Raw genomic sequence first — 19,149 nt, 5'->3', positions numbered from 1 at the left:
ACTTTTTATGAATACATCTGTATTAGGTCCTCTGTTTGCCAGTTTTCTTCACTATATTTATTTCCTATCATATATTACCTAATCCTGTGACCCCACCCCTGTCATGTTCAGCAGTCCTGGCTAATCGCATTCAGACGTCTTTCTGTACATTTGCTTTGTTTGAAACACTAATGCCATTTGTTTTGTGCCTGTGTGTGTGTGTGTGTGTGTGTGTGTGTGTGTGTGTGTGTGTGTGTGTGTGTGTGTGTGTGTTATGTCTAATGTGTTTGCTTATATTGGTAAATAGACTGTAGTAAACAGGATTTATGAAGGGTTTATACAGTACCAGTCAAAATTTTGGACTGTCCAAACTTTTGACTGGTACTGTATATTAAATAAAGCAATTACTTGTTTTCCACGTGTCTTTATGACTGCGTTATTGTACTTACATAATAATATCATCAATCCACTCCTTTTTGGCCATTTAAAATATCTTATATCTAATACATATAGAACTTTGATTTTATATTTGCTGCAATTTCTGCTGCCCTCTTGGCCAGATCTGGAAAAGACCACTTTAATGTCAATGACACTTCTTAGCTGCATAAATAAAGGAGTCAAAAACTGATTGCAGCGTCTACGTTGTGACAGGAATGATATGCCTGGCTCAAAATGGCTTGATATCGTTCACGTTTCACAAAATTTATGCCAACAAGTTTTTTTTACAAAAGTTTAAACACCGGCAATCTTTTTTTTTTGTCAAACTCCGGACAACACTTTATGGTACCACACCGGAAGAGACATATATACATAAGTATACGTATACATACGTATGTATGTTGATGGGCAGAGCATCCAAATTGAATAGGACTGAACCAAGAGTGCCAATTCTGCGGGGGTCGAAATTACATTATGTCGCTATCGGTTCTTGCCGGTATGTATATAAAGTCGTTTGGAAACAATGTCCCATCTTAAGACGTTAGTTTATTTTTATATGAGCGAAGTAATTTATCTACATCTTTAACAAATTCAAGTTTTTTTAAAAGTAGAAACCCAGTAGAACCCCAGCAACCCTTAATGGTTTCTCCCCCGCTGTTCTGGTACGCGTGTTGACTGTTATGACTGACGGGTTAGTGAAGAGCCAGCAGGTTTGTCGCGGTACCGAACGGGTGAGTGAACGGTTTTGGAAACTCTTTTTAGGGGTTTAGCTGCTATGTCTTTTATATTTTTTGGTCAGCTCAAAAGTGAACGTTCACGAAAGTCTTTGACAAGTTGACCCGCAGCCTGTTGTTAAAGTTTAAGCTAATCGACAGCAAAGGGAGAAGTTGGTGTGTTTAAAAGGCACAAGCTCTGACTCGGCTTTTTTTTTTCTTTTTGTCTCTGAACATGTTCAGCAGAAAAGCCTGCAGATGTAATTACAGGGTCACAATCTCGGATGAATACGCTTTTTGTTGTGTGTTGTGCGACGGCAGAGTAGATTGTTTCAGCAGTGTGTGTTTCCCCAGTGGGAGAAACATTCAGATTAAAAGGAAGATATATGGAGTGAGCCTATAATTTAGTGCCCTCTGTTCTAAATTAAATAGGAAAGATTATTATGGGCTTGAATAACCGTGTGTGTGTGTGTGTGTGTGTGTGTGTGTGTGTGTGTGCGCGCGCGCGCGCGCGCATCCCTGGCTGTGTTAATTGCACGAGCATATTCTCTGTCGTCTATTATAATCTACTGTTTTTATTCCTCAGCGTTTGTCCAGTTTCCAACCTTTGTTTACTTTAAAATTAATCAGAGTTGCTGTAAGCCAAATCGGCCTCCTTTTCTCTGTAACCCACCATTTCTCCAAGCTTCACCCAAACTTTAAGGCATTGTAATCCCACTCTTTTGTTTTGTTTCCATGTTTACTGTAGCTCTGCCTCTGTTGGCTTTTCTCAGCACTCTGCAGTTGTTGGAAAGCTGTCAGGGTGGACTGATTCCGTTTTGTACCCCCTTCCTTTATCTTGCCTCTATGCTGATATCTCCTGTAAACTTTCAGACCATTCATATGGTGATAGGCCGTGTTTTGGTTTGTGGAGTGTGTTGTCCTCATTGTGACATGGTTAAACTGCCCTCCTTTGAGCTTCCAGTGGGATTTGTCCAGATGTTCATTCTATTTATTTAGTTTTTTTTTTTTAAAAAGTCTCTTAATTTCCCCCTTTTAGCCCCCCCCCCCCCCACCCCCCGCTTTGCTTTTGTCACTCTGTAAAGCCCAAATTCACTTCCCACCATTTTTAATTGAGTTTATTCCCTTTGCTTTTACTTGTTTGTTTTTTCTTCAGTTGAATTACAATTAAATTTTAATGTGCATGAGTAATTGTGTTAAATAATGCTGACCAAAATATAATATTCAAGCATCCCTTCACTGAACTTCATCCGTTAACCCTTCTATTGTTTTCCAGCTTATTTTGTCTGGCTGTCATTCAGCTCAACTCTGACCCCTCTGCTGAACTCATTTGTCCCACTCTCACAGTATCCTGTGCTGGGCATACATTCTCAGAGGACTGCCTCAATAAGAGTTGGACTTAGTCATTAAGGTAAGACAAACGATAGGACAAAATATAAAGAATGACTCAAGCTTCGCAGTGTTGTATGAAGCTGCTTTGTTTGTCTCTTTGCCCTGCAGAAGTGAAAATCTCTCTATGAGTTGCATAACAGTAATAAACCCAAAATGCATATGGGAGCAAATGGATGCAGTAACATGATCCTGGAAACTTTTTGGTAATGGGAAAAGTGTGTTTGAGAGGAATGGAGAGCATATGTGTGCTGTAGAGTGTCCTAACAGAGCCAAAGCAAGCTCAGTAAAAAGGATTAAAGTTGATGGTGGTAGGATGGCATTTTTGAGCCATGCAGTCATTTAGTCAGCGATTGGGCTGATATGCAGCGCTCCACCCAACTTTTTGTATGACGAAACAAAAGCCAGGAAGACCAGCACTCCAGGCTAAAGGTCCAGGTCTATGTATAATCACGCATGTGCAATGATTATGCGCTCTTTGTTTGTTGCTGACCAAGCAGTGCAGTTTACAGAGTGCCACTCATATTAAACCAGTAGTTGTCCAGATGTTTTCTGGCATGCCTGACATCAGAAGCTGGAAAAAAGTTCACACCCCACAGTTTTTATTGGTTATCATAAATAATAATAATAATAAAAAAAGATCAGTTACCTAAAAAAGGTTCATAAATCATCAAAGCAATAGCATCAGGGAAGTGGTGTTTATTTAGTTTCACTTCATATGAGTCTGAATGATTACTAGTGCTTGATCAAGGATGCATCCAGCATCCAGATTTGTGGTATGGCAGGAAAATAAGATGGCATGTACTGATGTCAGTGGCTTTTATTTACCTGCTGTCACTTCAGATTTGCTCTGGTTAAATGTGCAGAAATTGTGTGGACAGGTGAAAAATGATCTTTAAAAACACCCCCGTAAAGAATAGATTTGGTTTCCTTGAAGAAAAAAATGGTTATGTGGCTGTGGTGACGTCACAATCGGCTCATGACAAAACCAATGTGGCAACCATAAAGGATGGAGGTGCCACTGTAGCTCATTAGGTAGAGCAATATAACGAAGGCTGATGCTCTTACTGCAGTGATCAGGGTGGCCATTTGTAGTTGGTCTCACCCATTCTGTCAGCGCTACACTGTCCCATCAAATAAAGCCCTTAAAAAAAAAAAAAAAAGAAGTTAAGTGGAGCATCTGTGTTTACAATATGTTGCAAGATTGCATTGTGGGGATTTTTTTTTTCAGAATGACAGGAACTTAAGTTTTCCTCTTCAGTCAGTGTGTGGGCTTTGAAGGTTTGTTGAATGCAAGCTTTGATAACAGATCTCCACAGAGAGAAGTACTTGTGTAGTATAGAGTACTGCATCCTTATCACAAGCAGATTTTTTTATATGAAGTCATCATGACTACGTTTGAACTGATGTTTCTGTTGTGGGAGCATGTAAACAGGAAGTGGATCTGATGTTTGATGGAGCTTAATTTATTCTCACAGGGAACTTGTGGGAATAATTTAAGCACTCTTCTATGTTGTTAGACCAGTTGTCTATCTTTGAGAAGCTGATATCTGATCCCATAGATGTAAGGTTGAGAAGTCAGAACAAGCTTACAGAAATACATTTACCATTAATGTATGGTGTATATTGTATTTTGTTATCTTCAGAGCTTTTATAATGGGATTTAAATTATTTAGTAAATGGACCCCAATTGTATAACCCTTTATTGACCACTCATAGTGCTTTCTGAGTATTGTAACAGACATTTTTCTAAAGCACTGTAACTGTAACACAGCCATAAATATGCAAAGTGAAAAAAAAGTGTTATCCTATTTTTTAAATATATATTTAATTTTCCTTTCTGTAAATGTTTTTGATAAAATAATAATGGATTAAGAGGATTAATGAGGGATTAATGAATGTTTTTGGCTTATCCAGAAATCTTTTAAAGTTACATGTTATCCATTAACTAGTCCTATTTATTGATATACACTATTACCAACTTAATGTCAGATAGTGAAGAGAGGGCTCCCTTTGTAATAACAATGAGGAAAAATCTTAAAATTTTAGATTCTATATCATCAGTCACTTTTACTAAATATAATCTTTTAAAAGTAATCCATTCAGTTTAATATATTGTGTCTGCTCAGCTGTGTAGAGCCTCTGAACTGTGAAATGGGTGGAGATATTTTCAGATAAGGTTTTTTTGTTTGTTTGATTGTTTGTCTTTTTATAGTCAGCTATGACCAAAGAGCAGAATTTATTGCTGCTTCAAGCAGGGTCGGATTGATCTTGTAAAGAGGATTTACTGGTCATTATTGACTATCTGGCTTCAGTTTCATTAGATCCTCAATCCTCCACTAATGCTGTGTTTTATTTGTCTCTGTTTATGCATTAAAGCAACAGGACTCCATGTCTCCAAGTCTTAGATGGAGGTTTACTTGAAGCTGTTGCCCATAAATTAAAGCAGAGGATAAACTGAGTGATGCAGAAGTCCATTTAAAATTCAAACAAGCCAGCGAGCATGCTTCCTCAAAATCTCTCATGACAGTCTCATGGCAAAATCTGACAATGCATCAGCCTGTCTGCAGTCATGAATATTCATGTCACTGGTGACATCGTGGCATCTGACTCTAACCACAGGCCTCATCACAAACAGCACCACAGTGAGGCTCTCAGAAGTCTGGACAAAATGAACACAGCTCCTCGTGACAAGTCGTCCTCATGATTAACAGCCACCTTGCACTCATTGTAAAGGCTACTGAATGTTGACAGCATGCAGTGGAACTTGACACACATTTACACTTAAAGCATGCCTGTAAACTGTGCAGGGCAAGCAGTAACAGGATCAGAGCAATCAAATTCCAAGAAAGTGCGCTGGCATTTCCTTCCCCCTTACCTGTAACACATCTGTAATGCTCCGCCTCCTAATCCTTCTCTTGCCCTCCTTCTGCTCACAGGTAGAGGAAATAAACGCCATGGTGGGAGTGGAGTGCAGGTCTGAGCAGGCAAGGGTGTGATTCCCGAGGCAGCCAGCTGGACACATCGCGACTGTCGGCAGAGAAACAAAATGTCCCGAGATGTAAACTTTGACCTGAGCCACCCGCTCATGGAAGCTGGACTGGAGTAAGTGTTGCTGTAGTGCCTAGTGTAGTGCTTTTTTTTTTCCCTCCAAGTCCTTTAGTTTTTTTTTGTTTTGTTTTTTTTTAAACCACGTGACCAACTGCTAAGCTCCACTTTATTGTCCTCGTGTTTGTTTGTTTGAACAAAACTATGAATGCTTGCGTGCTTGCTTGTGTTAATTCTTGTGTAAAGGTCAAAGGTAGCAGAACTTGCTGTCTGTCCTTCTATAGAGGAAAAGAGTCACTGCAGCTAGTTTCGACTTACAGTATCTAAAACAGCTAGGGCAACTTCCCCCACCCCACCTCAGAGAGCCTGTCTGACTGGGATCCAAAACAAACTGAACAATTAGAAACAGGACACACACAGTACTGAAATATCGTCCCTTTAGAATTATAAGCTTCCTTCTTTTTGACAAAATTGACTTATTTTCATATTCTTATTCACTGACCGCTAATCAATAATATGTAAGAGATTTTTTTCAATTATATACAACTTTGGCCATTTTATTCACAAAACAAAAAGATTTTATCTGCAAAAATCAAACTTTAACTTGGTATTATAAGGTTCTATTTCTTAATATCTCAAAACTGGTCAGAATGCAGATAGAACCTTATAATTCTAAGGGGACGATATGTTAAAATATGAGGGGTGCTATGAAATAAGCCTGGTTATTGTCCCAAAAACTAAGAACTTTGTTGGAAAATGTTTATTTTTTCTGTCAGTCTGGTATATAGTTGATGTAATGCCAGCATCAACTTTTATTATTTAATGCGTGTCTGCATCAATGGATCAGTGTGTGCCTGCATCAGTGTCAGATAAAATATGACCAAATACATGGTCATATTCATGAAGATGAATTGCCTCATAATTGTCTGTTCTGGTGTGTATCTGAATGAGACTGTCACTGGCCAGACCTACATCACTTAATGAGGAAAGGATTATTTTTTGCTATTTATAAAACATTTTTGTATATGCAAAGTTTCCCCAGACAATACACTTTAGTTTATGACTGAGCCTCCACTGGGTTTTACAGACTCTCACATATTCACTGTTGCACCTCTCTCCTCACCTCCACTGTACATATTAATGATGATTTGAACCAAAAATTTCTAATTTTAATTCATGACTCTATAAGACCAGTCCAGTCCTTGTGTAATTTGTCATACCTCAATGCCAGCCAATGTCTAAAGAAAAGCTTAAATTTTTATTGATTTTTTTTTTTTTTTTTTCCCCTCCCTTTTTTCCTCTTTAGCATGTCTGACTATATTTGGCTCAAATGTGCTCTAGATGGTTCAGGAAGAGGCTCGCAGCCCACCATCCCTCATAGGATCACTAGTGGCTGAGTCAGAAAGTGTTTAGTCTGTAGTGTACTCAGTGGCCACTGACCCCTCCAAGCACTTTGGAGCCTTTGAATGTAGCTTAGTCTGTAACACCCTCTTTGCTGTTTTGTTGTCGGTCCTCAAGTCTGTGTGTCCCCCCCCCCCTTCCAGAAGCCCAGCAGATGAGGAAGGTGTTCATGACTCATTTCAGCAGCTGATAGCAGAACATGGTGAGAATGAGCCCAGTGCCTTGGAGCTGCAGCTGCTGCAGAGAGATTTGGAGGAGAGTCAAGGTACTGTCGTAGTAAAGTGTAATAAATGTAATAAAGTGCAAGGATTTTTCATTTTGTCTGTTTTCTGTTCTCAGACAATGTGCCCTTGTTTAACCCTGGACCCGAGCATGGGTCACAGAGGCAGGGCGGAAGTGATGTGGAACGCGATGACAGTGAAAGACCAGTAGACCCCATCATAGGTGAACAGTGGTCTTCAGACACCTTGAAAGTCCTGTCTTCCATGCCCAGTCGCACCATTGGTGAGTCCTGCAAAAGTCAAGAAAATACGCATGAAGAGAGAACAATAAACCCCTGATAACAGAATAAAAGGGTGTGAAATTTTCCTTTCAGCTAACCTCTTGACTCATCAACAGTAATATAGCATACAGTGTATATGCTGTTAGATTGAACTTTTTGCAATATCTTTTACATTACTGAGAAATATCAAGCTTCTCAAACAGTTGAGAAAACTTTTACCACACTTTGGTTTCTGTTGAAATCCAGTCAAAATCCTTCGTGTAAAATTTCTGAGAACACTGCTGTTCAACATAGTTTCTGAGAAATGTACAGGCCTGGAACACAAAGTACTATCGGAAAGTTGGCCTTGCTCAAAGTGCGTTGTAGTGCTTCAAAGTGCTTTCTAGTAAGTAAAATGGATTGCTAAATAAACAGGCAGCTCAGCTCGTTGTAGTGGAAAGGGAAGTGAAGTGTCTTATTGTTGAGCTTCACCATTGGCATGTGTTGGTTCTGTGAAACGATAACATGATGTTACTAGTGCCACACACGTTAAGACTGACGTGCTGCATGAGGAAGCAGTTCAACTATCACCTTCCTGTCTGTGGTAGATCAGGGCGTCAGCGTGGTGGGAGAGATTGCTTGATTGCTTTGCAACATGAAGCAATAGTTTAAGCATCAGAAACACAACTAAATCTTTCAGTGTTCAACTTATGTAAACAGTCTTCTATCAAACAAAAGAACACTTGTGTTTTTATATATTTGCATATCACTGCAGTGTTCTATTTTATAAATCTAGCAGTTCATCTTCATACAGTGTTCCTTTAAGTTTCTTAATGTCGTTGTGTTGTCGCTGTGTAAAACGTATCAGTAGTAGTTGTGAGGAGCTAAAACACTGATTTTTCTTTGCATTTAAACTATCCACACAGGTGGTTTAAGGAACCTTTCATTTTTTAATATAAAAAGTTTAACTATAAAAAAATACTGATAATACATTTCAGCCCGTGTGTTTTCTCACTTTCAGAGGCCCATATGGGCCAGCAACTCACCAATCAACTTACCCAGCTTCTTTTTTTACTGGCCCTGCCTCATTAGATTTTTGGTCATGGTGAACCCTGATCCCTGACCTTTCTTGGTATTTTTTTCCAAGGTTGTGAAAAGCTTATAAATCATCCAGAAATTTAAATTGGGTGTTGATGCTGGGTAGATTTAGGTGAAACCAGAAGTTGGAAGATCTGAAATTTCTTTGAAGAAACAAATGTTGTTGATCCCGGTTCTTTGCCAGGACGCAACAGGGGAGCCATCATCTCTCAGTACTACAACAGGACCTTGCAGCTTCGGAGACGCAGGCAGACCAGACCATCCATACGAGATTTCTCTCCCTCCGCTAGACCATCCATACGAGGCTATGGCATGCAGGCAGACACTACAGATGGAGAAGGTGGAGGCTGTAAGACAAGTGATGTGCACCGATTACTCTCATTAAACATGCTTGACATCTTTGTAATGCAAACAATGCCACCTGTGTTCATTACAGCAAGTAAGAGGGAACGTCTGGTGAACAACCTACAGAACCTGTCTGTGAGCGACAGAGTGAGGATGCTCCGAGGAATGCCTCTAAGTGTGGCTGAGAAGAAAGAACTCAGGTATGTTCCTTGTAGTCACTGGTCCAGTTGTGTTTATCTATGAGGCCGCAAAGACTACCTGGTTAGCTTTGCTCTGCAAAAGACCAGCTGCAATCACTCATTTATTTATTTTTAACATTTTAAATACTGCATATAAATGGAATGAGCTAAAAAAATATGCAATCTTTGATTTTACTGGAGCATTTTAAAAGGTTATGTTTACCTCTAAACGTTCCTTCCTTGTTTATGTGCACAGGTGTTTGGCATTGCAGAAGGAAATTAGCTCATTTTCAAACAAGCAGCTTTCCTGTTTCAGTCAACTCAAATACTACATCATTATTGTAAGTTACCACCATAAAAATCTGGACTACTTCTTTTTCTTTTCTATGATGCATTCAGGTAATCTAGACACTGTATGTACTCAATCTCCTAAATCCAAATTCTTTGGGTTTTCATATTCATCGTCCCTGTGCGAGGCTGATGTTTTTTTTCTTTCTTTTCTTGCATTTATTTCACGTGTCACATTTAAAGTATCACAGTAGAAAGAGGTGCTATGGGGCCCAGGGCCAGTGTGGCACCTCCAAACTAAGTTGGATACCACCGTCCACACCAGGGTAGCAACCACAACGTGTTTAGCCTTCCTTCTTATTTTCTTTTACCCCCCATTTGTTATTGAATTTATAATGTGTCAGTGTTTGGCTTGTGTAAGCGCACTAAAAGATGAAAATTAAAGATTAAAAGTGTACAAGGTTCAAAGCACACTGTTAACTTTTGAGCAGAGTTTCCTGGTAGTGAGTCAAAGTGCCTTCTGCTCAAACCATATTTCAGAGCTTAAAATCCCCCATGAGCGTATCTGTTCTGCATTCCTTCCTCTGTTTTTTTAAAATTGGACAAGTACAGTTTTTAGCTGGGTTATTCTTATCGGTGTAACTGAGGTGTGATAACATGGAAACACAAGTGAAACTCTTAAATTTAACTGCAGATAAGTGTATCTAAGTTACTGAGCTGTAGAGGAGTGTGGGTACACGTGTGATATTGTGTAACGTTCAGCTCTGATACTTCGTTATTTTGTAGGAACTTTCTACAGAAATTCTATTGTACTAATAAAAATGTTGGCCTTCCCTGAACTAAGGAACAGTTAGAGACACAACACAAGCTTGTCCAACTTTAGCTATGTAGTAATTGTAGTGTGATAACAACAATGAATAATGAATGCTCATTCATTATCTAGTAATAAGTACAGGTAGTTGACTCATCATGAGGCTCTGTTAATTGTCTGCAGGAAAAAAAATGGTGAAACTTTAGAATTGTGTTCACAATTTGTAACAAATATGTAACTATTTTGTTTGTCTGAAAACTCACAATTCATCCTTTAAGAACCTTTAACACATGGTTTCACTTAATTTTAAAGATATGTTTAAGGTGTGCTATAAATGTGATGTACTCTTGTATTAGTTATATCACATGAAAACAGAGCGCACTTGACTTAAAGGTTGCAGCTGATTGGGTTTTTAACAGTGTCATTGCTCTGTTGCCCAAGCGTTTGACTTTACGTATGAGTTGTATATTTTAGTCTCACAAACCACAATCGTGTGTACTTTATCTTGTGTTGCTACAGTGACTTTTTTTTTCTTTCCACCTGACTTTTCAAACTCTCCTTCCAGGCTATGAGGAAGTGCTGGTACAGCTGGTTGTCCTTCCTGCACTCCCTCCAGCTGTGGCAAACGCCACTCAAGAGAGTGAGTGGGCGTTTCGGCACTGGTGTCCTCTCATACTTCCTCTTCCTCAAGACCCTACTCTTCTTCAATGTCTTCCTGTTCCTTGTCACGGGTGCATTCCTGGTGCTGCCTCAGGCTGTGCATCCTCCAGAGCCATCTCCACAGAATGAGCACTTCTCTGGACTGGAGCTCCTCACTGGAGCGGTAAGCCGTGTGCTGCAGTGACTGTTGTAACGCGTTTAAGTACAATGTTCAATTTTCTTGTCTGTGTTTTATAAAACACTTAGTTCATCACTATATTGCTAAAAGTATTCACTCACCCACCCAAATCATTTAATTCAGGTGTTTCAATTACTTCCATGGCCACAGGTGTATAAAATCAAGCACCTAGGCATTCAGACTGCTTCTACAAACATTTGTAGAAGCAGTCTGAATGCCTACTAAATATTCCACAGTCAACTGTTTGTTCTAATACCACTAAGTGGAAGTGATTGGGAATGACAGCAACTCAACCACAAAGTGGTAGGCCACGTAATATAACAGTGGGATCAGCTGAAGTGCATATTGCACAGAGGTCATCAGCTTTCTGCAGTGTCAATTGCTACAGACCTCCAAACTTCATGGATGCAGTGGTGTAAAGCACGCCACTACTGGACTCTAGAGACATGTTCTCTGGAGTGACAGTTCACGCTTCTTTGTCTGGCAATCCCATGGATGAGTCTGGGTTTGGCGATTGCCAGGAGAAAGGTACTTGACTCCACTGTGCCATTTGTAAAATTTGGTGTAGGGAGCATTATGGTGTGGGGTTTTTCAGGAGTTGGGCTGAGCCCCTTATTTCTAGCGAAAGAAACTCTTAATGCTTCATACCAAGACATTTTGGACAATTTCACGCTCCCAACTTTGTGGGAACAGTTTGGGGATGGCCCCTTCCTGTCGATAAAGAAATGGATGAGCGCGTTTGGTTTGTAAGAACTTGACTTGGCCTGCACAGATGAATTAGGGATAAATTAGAGCGTAGACTGCGAGCCAGGCCTTCTTGTCCAACATCAGTCTAACCTCACAAATGTGCTTCTGGAAGAATGGTCAAAAATTCCCATAAGCAGACTCCAAAACCTTGTGTAAAGCCTTCCCAGAAGAGTTGTGGACTGAAATCATATTAAACCCTATGAATTAAGAATGGGATCTCATTCAAGTTTATATGTGTGAAGGCAGAGGGGCAAATACTTTCTGCAATATAGTTTATATACCCTGGAAAAGTTTTGGATGCTCATAATAAAGTTGGCCAGAGTTTCAGTATATGTACTATAAGTAGTCCCTGTGAGCCAAAAGATCAGGCTTCAGACTGCTCTTAATGCTCTGATTGGTAAAGAGGATAGATATCCCTAATATGGCCGTCTCAGCTCTGACTTTTACCACAGAAGCTCCACCCATCAGCTGCTAAAAAATTGTTTGTAAGAGCCAGCCAATCTCTTGAAAGCTGCCTTTAAATGGGAGGAGCTAATACTTTTTTTAAGACAGCGGATGAACGGAGGAGTTGCACCAGGGCCTAATATGAGATAAATAAGAAAAAAAATTCACAGTGAACTGTAAAAGTAAAAACTACAAGTTTATTTTAGTTGTTTGAGTAAGAAATGAGCATAATAAATAGCCTTTAAGAATTTTATCTGTCCCTTTATAACTACATGAAGTGTAGTAATAAGGACAAAGCAGACAAATTATTATTCCAAGCTGTCCCTGTCCCTACCACACTTTGTGTATCTTACACAAACAGCACATTAACCTTTAAATATCTCTTTAAATATCTAATTCTAAAATGATACCCTTAAAAGCTGTGCAAAGGGGTAAAGTCTGTAAGTAAGATGGCAAGTTAAATTATTCACATCTGTTAGTAGTTGTCCCAAACCACATATTTAAAATGTTTAAAAGATAAAAACATGATCTCATTTTTGTTAACCCTCACCATGTTTGTTTTTATGTATTTGCCTGTACTTGGTGTAACACAAGAAAGGTAAAACTAAAAATTAAGGAAGTTTCTTTTCTTGTGTTTATCTCAGGGTACTTTCTCAGACACAGTGATGTACTATGGATACTACAGTAACCACACACTGTGTAGGGACAAAACGGGAGGGCAGAATGCCTCCACGTTGTACTGTGACTCACAGCAGCTCTCTTATAACATGCCCCTTGCATACTTCTTCACCATTGGAATGGCCTTCTTCATCACGTGTATCATCCTTGTGTACAGGTACAAATAAAAAAACCTCTAAATAAAAGCTAAACTGACACAACTGATTTTATATAAATGTATCCACATCAGCCTTGCTTTATTTGTCACAATAATTGTTTACATGTGATCTCCCGACAGCATGTCGAAGACATTTGGTCAGAGCTTAGGAATTAACAAATCTCATAGTATCTTGACCATGAAGGTGTTCTGCTCCTGGGATTTCAAAGTCATCAAGAAAAAGTCTGTTGAGATCATGTCTGAAAATATCTACACTCAGCTCAAGGTACATGTAAATACACACACACGATGCTCAGTCACACCGTAGCCACTGACTGAAGGGAATGTGCTGATTTTAAACATTCATTTTGCCCTGTGTCCTTCCTCTTGTTCCTCTGACACAATATCCCTCTGTTACTGATATCTCTCCGTCACACCATGGTTCTCCTCCTCCATCACCAGGAGCTGCTGGCAGAGATGGATGAGAAGAAAGCCAAGAGCACTTTATGCCAGAGGTTCTGGATACTGATGGTTCATGGAGTGGCATGGACAGTCTGCATCGCAAGCACAACTGGCTGCGTGGTTGGCATTTACTACTTCTCTGACTTTATCCACAAGGTGAGGCTGGGTGGTTTGTCCTCTTTAGTTTCTTATAAAGCCTTTGATCCATATGTGTCTCAAACAGGCAGTTTGGTAACATAGGGTGACCCATGTGCACTACCATACATTCTGTAGATCACACGAACTGTTGACTGGCTGCATGGTTGCACCACATAACACAGTAACATCTAAATATCACTTGCTGCTTCTGAAAGGATTTTAATATTCTAATATATATATACCTATACATCTGATATGTCCAACTTTCCTTGTGTTGGTAGTGAAAATACACCAGTTCATCCATAATATGTACAGACTGTAAATATTACCAGGGTCCAGTAACATCCACACCTTCATTTCCTCCTGTTTAGAACCTGCAAAAAAATTCAAGTAGTGGTTACCAGAACTCCTTGTTGAAAGAGGCCAGCCTGTTGGCTCTGCCTGTGGTGGTTTCTCTCATTAACCTGCTGTTACCTGGTCTGTTCAACCTTGTCGCCTGGATGGAGATCTACGAATCACCTTCTGTACTGACATACATTGCCATCTGCCGGTATGAACAGAGGCATTACATGTGGTTGAGTAATATTAAGTATAGGAGAGTACAGAACTGATGGATTGTGTTGTTAACATGTTCTCTCTCTGTTTTCTAGGAACTTAATGTTGAAAATGAGCGTGCTTGGAGTTCTCTGCTACCACTGGCTGGGTCGGGTAGCTCCTGAATACAAAAGCATAGGCCTGGAGGTAACGTAAAAGAGAAATGAATTACACTTTGAAGCTACCAGAGCAGACAGCTGTGTGAAGAAAGTGTTTCTAATCTTGAGTTTTGTTGTGACTGTGTCTGTTATCTCAGTGCTGGGAGAGTTTTGTGGGTCAGGAGCTTTATCGCTTCCTACTCATGGACTTTATCTTCACTCTACTGGACACTTTGTTTGGCGAGTTTCTTTGGAGGTAGGTCACTTCAGCAACTTATTTCTTGGTTTTATGTTTCCTCTTTCAAAGTGAGGGGAAATTTAATAAAGGAATATTTCATTAAAATATTTGAGCCAATTAAATTTTATTAACAATTTATTGTTTTCATTTTGCCTTTTTAATTACATGAACTCATCTCTCCTCCCACTATCTGCAGGTTGTTTTCTGTGAAGGTGCTGAAGAGGAGGAGGAAACCAGTGTTTGATATCGCCAGAAACGTTCTGGACCTCATCTATGGACAGACATTAGCCTGGTACAAATCTCATTATCATTTAGATGTGCGCACAGAAACGTCACACTGCTGCAGTTGTTTCTGATGACTGAGAATTATCTTTGTGTTTTTCAGGTTGGGAGTTCTCTTCACTCCGCTCCTGCCCGCTGTGCAGATCGTCAAACTGTTTCTGTTCTTCTACATAAAGATGGTAAATGCACTGCAGCAATACTGAAATTGAAAAAACTGGGAGAAAAAATCCTCCCCGCTATCATCAGTTGGAACTGACGGGTTTCTGTGACATTGTTTTGTTTATTTATTGGCACTAAACAAAAAAAAAAGTGGCATTAAAATTAAACTATAATTGACATTATTTTCAGTTTTTTTTGTTTGCCTTATTCTTATTTAGTGGGTCAAACTGTCTGCTTCAGATTGTTACCTTTTAACTGGTTACAATCCCATCATGCTAGTGGAAACAATACTAATTAGATGGCACAGATACAGTTTACTAGATTATTGTTTCACAATGAGTTTCACAACATGCACAAAGAAACGCAAAAGTACAGGAGGGCAGAGTGACATAAAGAACCAAATAAAACAAAAAGTCTGACAGCTAAGTCTGGCTTTTCTCCACAGTTAAAGGTGGAAGAAATAAAATCTGTGGGTTCTGTGAACTCAGTGTCCAAAACAAAAAGTGGAAAAGGGAGCAGCACCCTTCCAGTGTCTCTGACAACAAAAAACTCCCAACAGTGTGATGTATGGAAAAGTGAATTGTTACTTCCTGGCCAAAGCTCCTGCTGCTTTACAGCTGCATCACACAGAGGGGAAAAAAAAAGCATGTTACAGAGCCAAACATTACAAGAAATAATATAAACATCCTGCACTAAACAAAGGCCTTCTGGGTACAGTTAATCTTGATACCAGGAAAACATTACATTCAGGCTGCAAACTGGAATGAAGCCTGGGGCAGGTTGCTCACTTGAAAGCGCAGCTGAAGTTTGACTTTCCTTTAAAACAGCTGCCTGGAGCCTGATTGCAGCACTGGGTTGGTCCCCCACTCAGGTCAGGCTCCAGGCAGCTATGGAAGGTGGAGTGAGGCAGAGCACTGAGGCACAGAAAGCAGGATGAGACCAAGTTTAGGCAGCTATCAGGGGTTGTTATTCAAAACAGTTAAATGAAAAGAGAGTCTGTTAATTAAACTGGTCAGCAGTGTAGCTGCAGCAGTGTTAGGTACTGTGTGTATCCTGTTTTAACAGTATAAGTATGTTGTTTCTGCTGTCTTGCCTTTTTAATTTGTTGACACTGAGCGCAGTCGGCCACTCCCCACTTGAACTTCAGATGCTGACTGGCTTTGACCTCTGACCCCAGCCTGTGTTTTGTTTGTTTTTTTTTTTTCCCCTCCACAGAGCAGTGTGATGATGAACTGTCAGGCTCCCAGGAAGCCATACAGAGCCAGCCAGATGACCACTATTTTCATCACTCTCCTTTGCATCCCCTCCCTCCTCGGTGCCTCCATCTGTGTCACAGTTACCATGTGGAGGTACTCACACACATGCAGTTAATCTGCAGTCAGTAACAAGAAGTCAGTGTGGATTTAATCGTCTCCCTATCTCTAACTAGTAAATTTGCAACCCCAATTTTTCTCCCATGTTCACAGCAACATTCATGCTGCATGAATAAAACAGGTCACTTATTTATTCCAGTGAAATCACAAATGCCGAGTCATTATGCAAAAAACAAAAGCATACTGCAGCACAGCACAATCTGACAAAGCACTGCATTAACCAAACACTAGATGTGGTAATCAGTAGTTCTCCTGCTTGCTACACTATCATTGTGGCAGAGGGTTGCGTAGTTGTTAACACTCAAATCATCAAGTCAAACTGTTCTTCAAAGGAACCTCAATGGAAACCCTGAAATTTTAAATGATAGCCTTGAGGACATCATGTTTTCTTTCAAGATGAAGCAGGTCCCTGCAATGTGACTGTCTGTGAGACATGAGTGATGGGTACAAACACACACAACATCTGATGGTTTTGTAGACTGTGGTGACACATTGTTTGTGGCATTAATATTTGAAATCTCTTGACTGAGTCTTTTGAAAATAGAGCCACTGAAGAGACACACTGAAGGGACTAAATGTTTTAAAGTTATTCTCACAAAACTCTTGATTCTTAATGTGAGTTGTGAGCCACAGTGAGGTGTGGTATAGCACTCGTACCATTACCACTTTGATAAAAGTGGCTATGAGTTATTAAGTCTAATAAATCCATGGTTAGGGCTAGTTTTTTTCAATAACACTAATTAGCTATGGGTACATGCTGTTTCCCACTCTGGTTTAGAGCAGTCATTTAGCTGTTGGTCAGAATTATTTAAGTTTAAAACTTTGTCTGACCATGAAAAAAAGAACATAATTCATCTTTTGTTTTCTGACCAGCACAAGTACTCCAGACATTCACACATCTGAATTTCTGTGTCTTCAGCATCACGCCATCTTTGTCATGTGGTCCGTTTCGTGGGCTCAAAACGATGTTTCAGGCAGGAAAATTCTGGATGGAAAAACTGGAAGAAGATAATCCCAACCTGTCTGTGCTGTCTAAGGCTCATACATATCTGGTGGAAAATCCTTTTTTCCTGTTTGTTGGAGCAGGCATCTTTCTGTAAGTGCGCACACACACACACACACACACACTTTATAGATCATTGACAGCACTGTTCGTCTTTTTAAACACTGGTTGTATTGATTTTGTGCTTTTCTGTTGATCAGGATAGTCATCTACTTCCACAGTCAGGTGGTGGACGGTCAAAGGAAGATCATCAATTTACTGCAAGATCAGATACAAAATGTAGGACACCACCTAGTGTTCATATAGAGCTCTTATTTTCTTTTTGTCTGATAGCTTACTACAGTATTAGGATGTTCTGCAGTGAAATTAATTTTTTCTGAATCTTCTTGTCATGTCTCTTCAGGAGGGAGAGGATAAAAAGTTCTTGATCAATCGGCTGCAGTCCATCCACGAGCACAAACGAAATGCTGGTAAACGGCTTAAAAGTCAGGTCAGTCATCTTCACAACCACCAACTTTTCTGATACTACAAAAACCAAACTGCACATCTGGACTTTTTCTCACTTCCACTGTTATTTCCTCCTTTTTTAAAATTTTTTTTTATTTCTCTTTCAGGACTCTACATGTTGAGGAAGCCGAGTCCGCAGAAGACAAACCTCAGTCCTCTGAGCACATAAAGCTCAAACATGTGGGGATAAAACTGGAATATTAACCAGGGAATACAACAAATCAAACTCAGTATGCAGAAATAGATCTAAATTTTGACAAATGTAAATGGCTGGTGTATGTAGGAAAAAAAAACTATTTATGTAGATGAATGTTGAGGCCATTAGTTTACTCAAGTATTTAAAGGTGCACAGACAGTTCAAGAGATTGACAGATTTGTGGAGGTGACACGAGAGAGAACCGAATACCAAGTTTTGCTTATTACAGGAGCTACATGAGCAGCAAGCTGGTAAATCTGTGTGTAAAGAAAAGGATTTCAGCCTTTCTTTTTTAGAAGCACTTTTATACCAACTGTGAACAGATTTTTTTCTTATTACTGGAAAAAATGTTATCACATTTTAGTATGTATGTATGTTTTAGGTGGATTTTTGTGGGTGTGAGCGTGTTAATGTAGAGCACTTGTGTGGGTTTTTTTTTTTTCTTTAGGGTAATAACTACCACTTTCCTTTTTGTAAGTAAATTATGTTTGTCATATTTCAGCGTGTACTTGTATTTATTAGTACGTATATGAGGAGTGGGCACTACTACAATACAACAAAATACAAACTTTACAGCCTGAAGAACAGTATGGACATGATACACACTACAAGCATACACTTTTTTTTTTTACTACAAACATGCAAGTAAAAAGTCAAATGTATGGAGACATTTTATGGTGGTTAACTGTTTCTGAACATAAGGAAATATAAAAGATCTCTTCAGTAGAAAAATAAATAAATCCTTTAACCGTGGCCTGAAGAACAAAGTAATATTCAACTGTTATTAGTAAATATTACCCATTAAATTATCTTTTCCATAAAGTGAAAAAAGCAGCATATTTGGTGAAGGGTTGAAACAGCAGCACCGTAGATGGATTTCTGAATTGGAGATTTAGAAGAGAGCACCAAAGTCTCACAAAGAACATGCTGGAAAAAATCCACAACAAACTGAGAAGTGTTTCCAGTCTTTTCCATCAAAACTCTCAAGACTACTTCAGACAGCTATCCTGATCATTTCACCTGCACATACAAATTATACAGTACATTTAACTGTATATACACAGGTTACGTTGATCTCATGTGATC

General features: G+C 39.4%; 2 protein-coding genes across 4 annotated transcripts in view; one reads left to right on the top strand and one right to left on the bottom strand.

The window, feature by feature from the left end:
• The first annotated feature begins 1,073 nt into the window (after positions 1–1,073).
• On the top strand, positions 1,074–18,496 carry tmc6b (transmembrane channel-like 6b). 3 transcript variants are annotated; one of them, XM_030730436.1, is made up of 22 exons: positions 1,074–1,148; positions 2,478–2,541; positions 5,459–5,624; positions 7,112–7,233; positions 7,308–7,472; positions 8,732–8,896; positions 8,984–9,092; positions 9,328–9,412; positions 10,736–10,993; positions 12,844–13,034; positions 13,155–13,299; positions 13,476–13,631; positions 13,985–14,163; positions 14,264–14,354; positions 14,464–14,561; positions 14,740–14,835; positions 14,929–15,004; positions 16,200–16,333; positions 17,277–17,453; positions 17,561–17,639; positions 17,764–17,850; positions 17,975–18,496. In XM_030730436.1, the coding sequence occupies exons 3-22, from the start codon at positions 5,569–5,571 to the stop codon at positions 17,987–17,989; spliced, it is 2,484 nt and encodes an 827-aa protein (XP_030586296.1). In that variant the 5' UTR covers positions 1,074–1,148; positions 2,478–2,541; positions 5,459–5,568; the 3' UTR covers positions 17,990–18,496. The 3 variants fall into 3 exon arrangements, with proteins under 3 accessions (XP_030586296.1, XP_030586311.1, XP_030586303.1); XM_030730451.1 differs by having other exon boundaries at positions 8,732–8,887; positions 17,975–18,495; XM_030730443.1 differs by having other exon boundaries at positions 1,103–1,148; positions 2,407–2,541.
• A 71-nt stretch (positions 18,497–18,567) lies between these two features.
• LOC115778322 (palmitoleoyl-protein carboxylesterase notum1a) overlaps positions 18,568–19,149 on the bottom strand; it is an 11,404-nt gene continuing 10,822 nt past the window's right edge. Inside the window, 1 exon segment of the mRNA XM_075074360.1 lies at positions 18,568–19,149. This exon segment is cut by the window's right edge and continues 443 nt beyond it. The gene's annotated coding sequence lies outside the window, so the exon portion shown is untranslated.

Source organism: Archocentrus centrarchus, chromosome 1 (genome assembly GCF_007364275.1).
Source record: "Archocentrus centrarchus isolate MPI-CPG fArcCen1 chromosome 1, fArcCen1, whole genome shotgun sequence".
NCBI lineage: Eukaryota > Metazoa > Chordata > Actinopteri > Cichliformes > Cichlidae > Archocentrus > Archocentrus centrarchus.
This window is presented reverse-complemented; position numbering and strand designations above follow the sequence as displayed.

Coding starts and splice junctions, on each gene's coding strand:
- tmc6b (XM_030730436.1), top strand. CDS start 5,569: ATGTCCCGAGATGTAAACTTTGACCTGAGCCACCCGCTCATGGAAGCT. Junction 7,473..8,731: donor CATGCCCAGTCGCACCATTG/GTGAGTCCTGCA, acceptor GTTCTTTGCCAG/GACGCAACAGGGGAGCCATC. Junction 14,355..14,463: donor ACAAAAGCATAGGCCTGGAG/GTAACGTAAAAG, acceptor CTGTTATCTCAG/TGCTGGGAGAGTTTTGTGGG.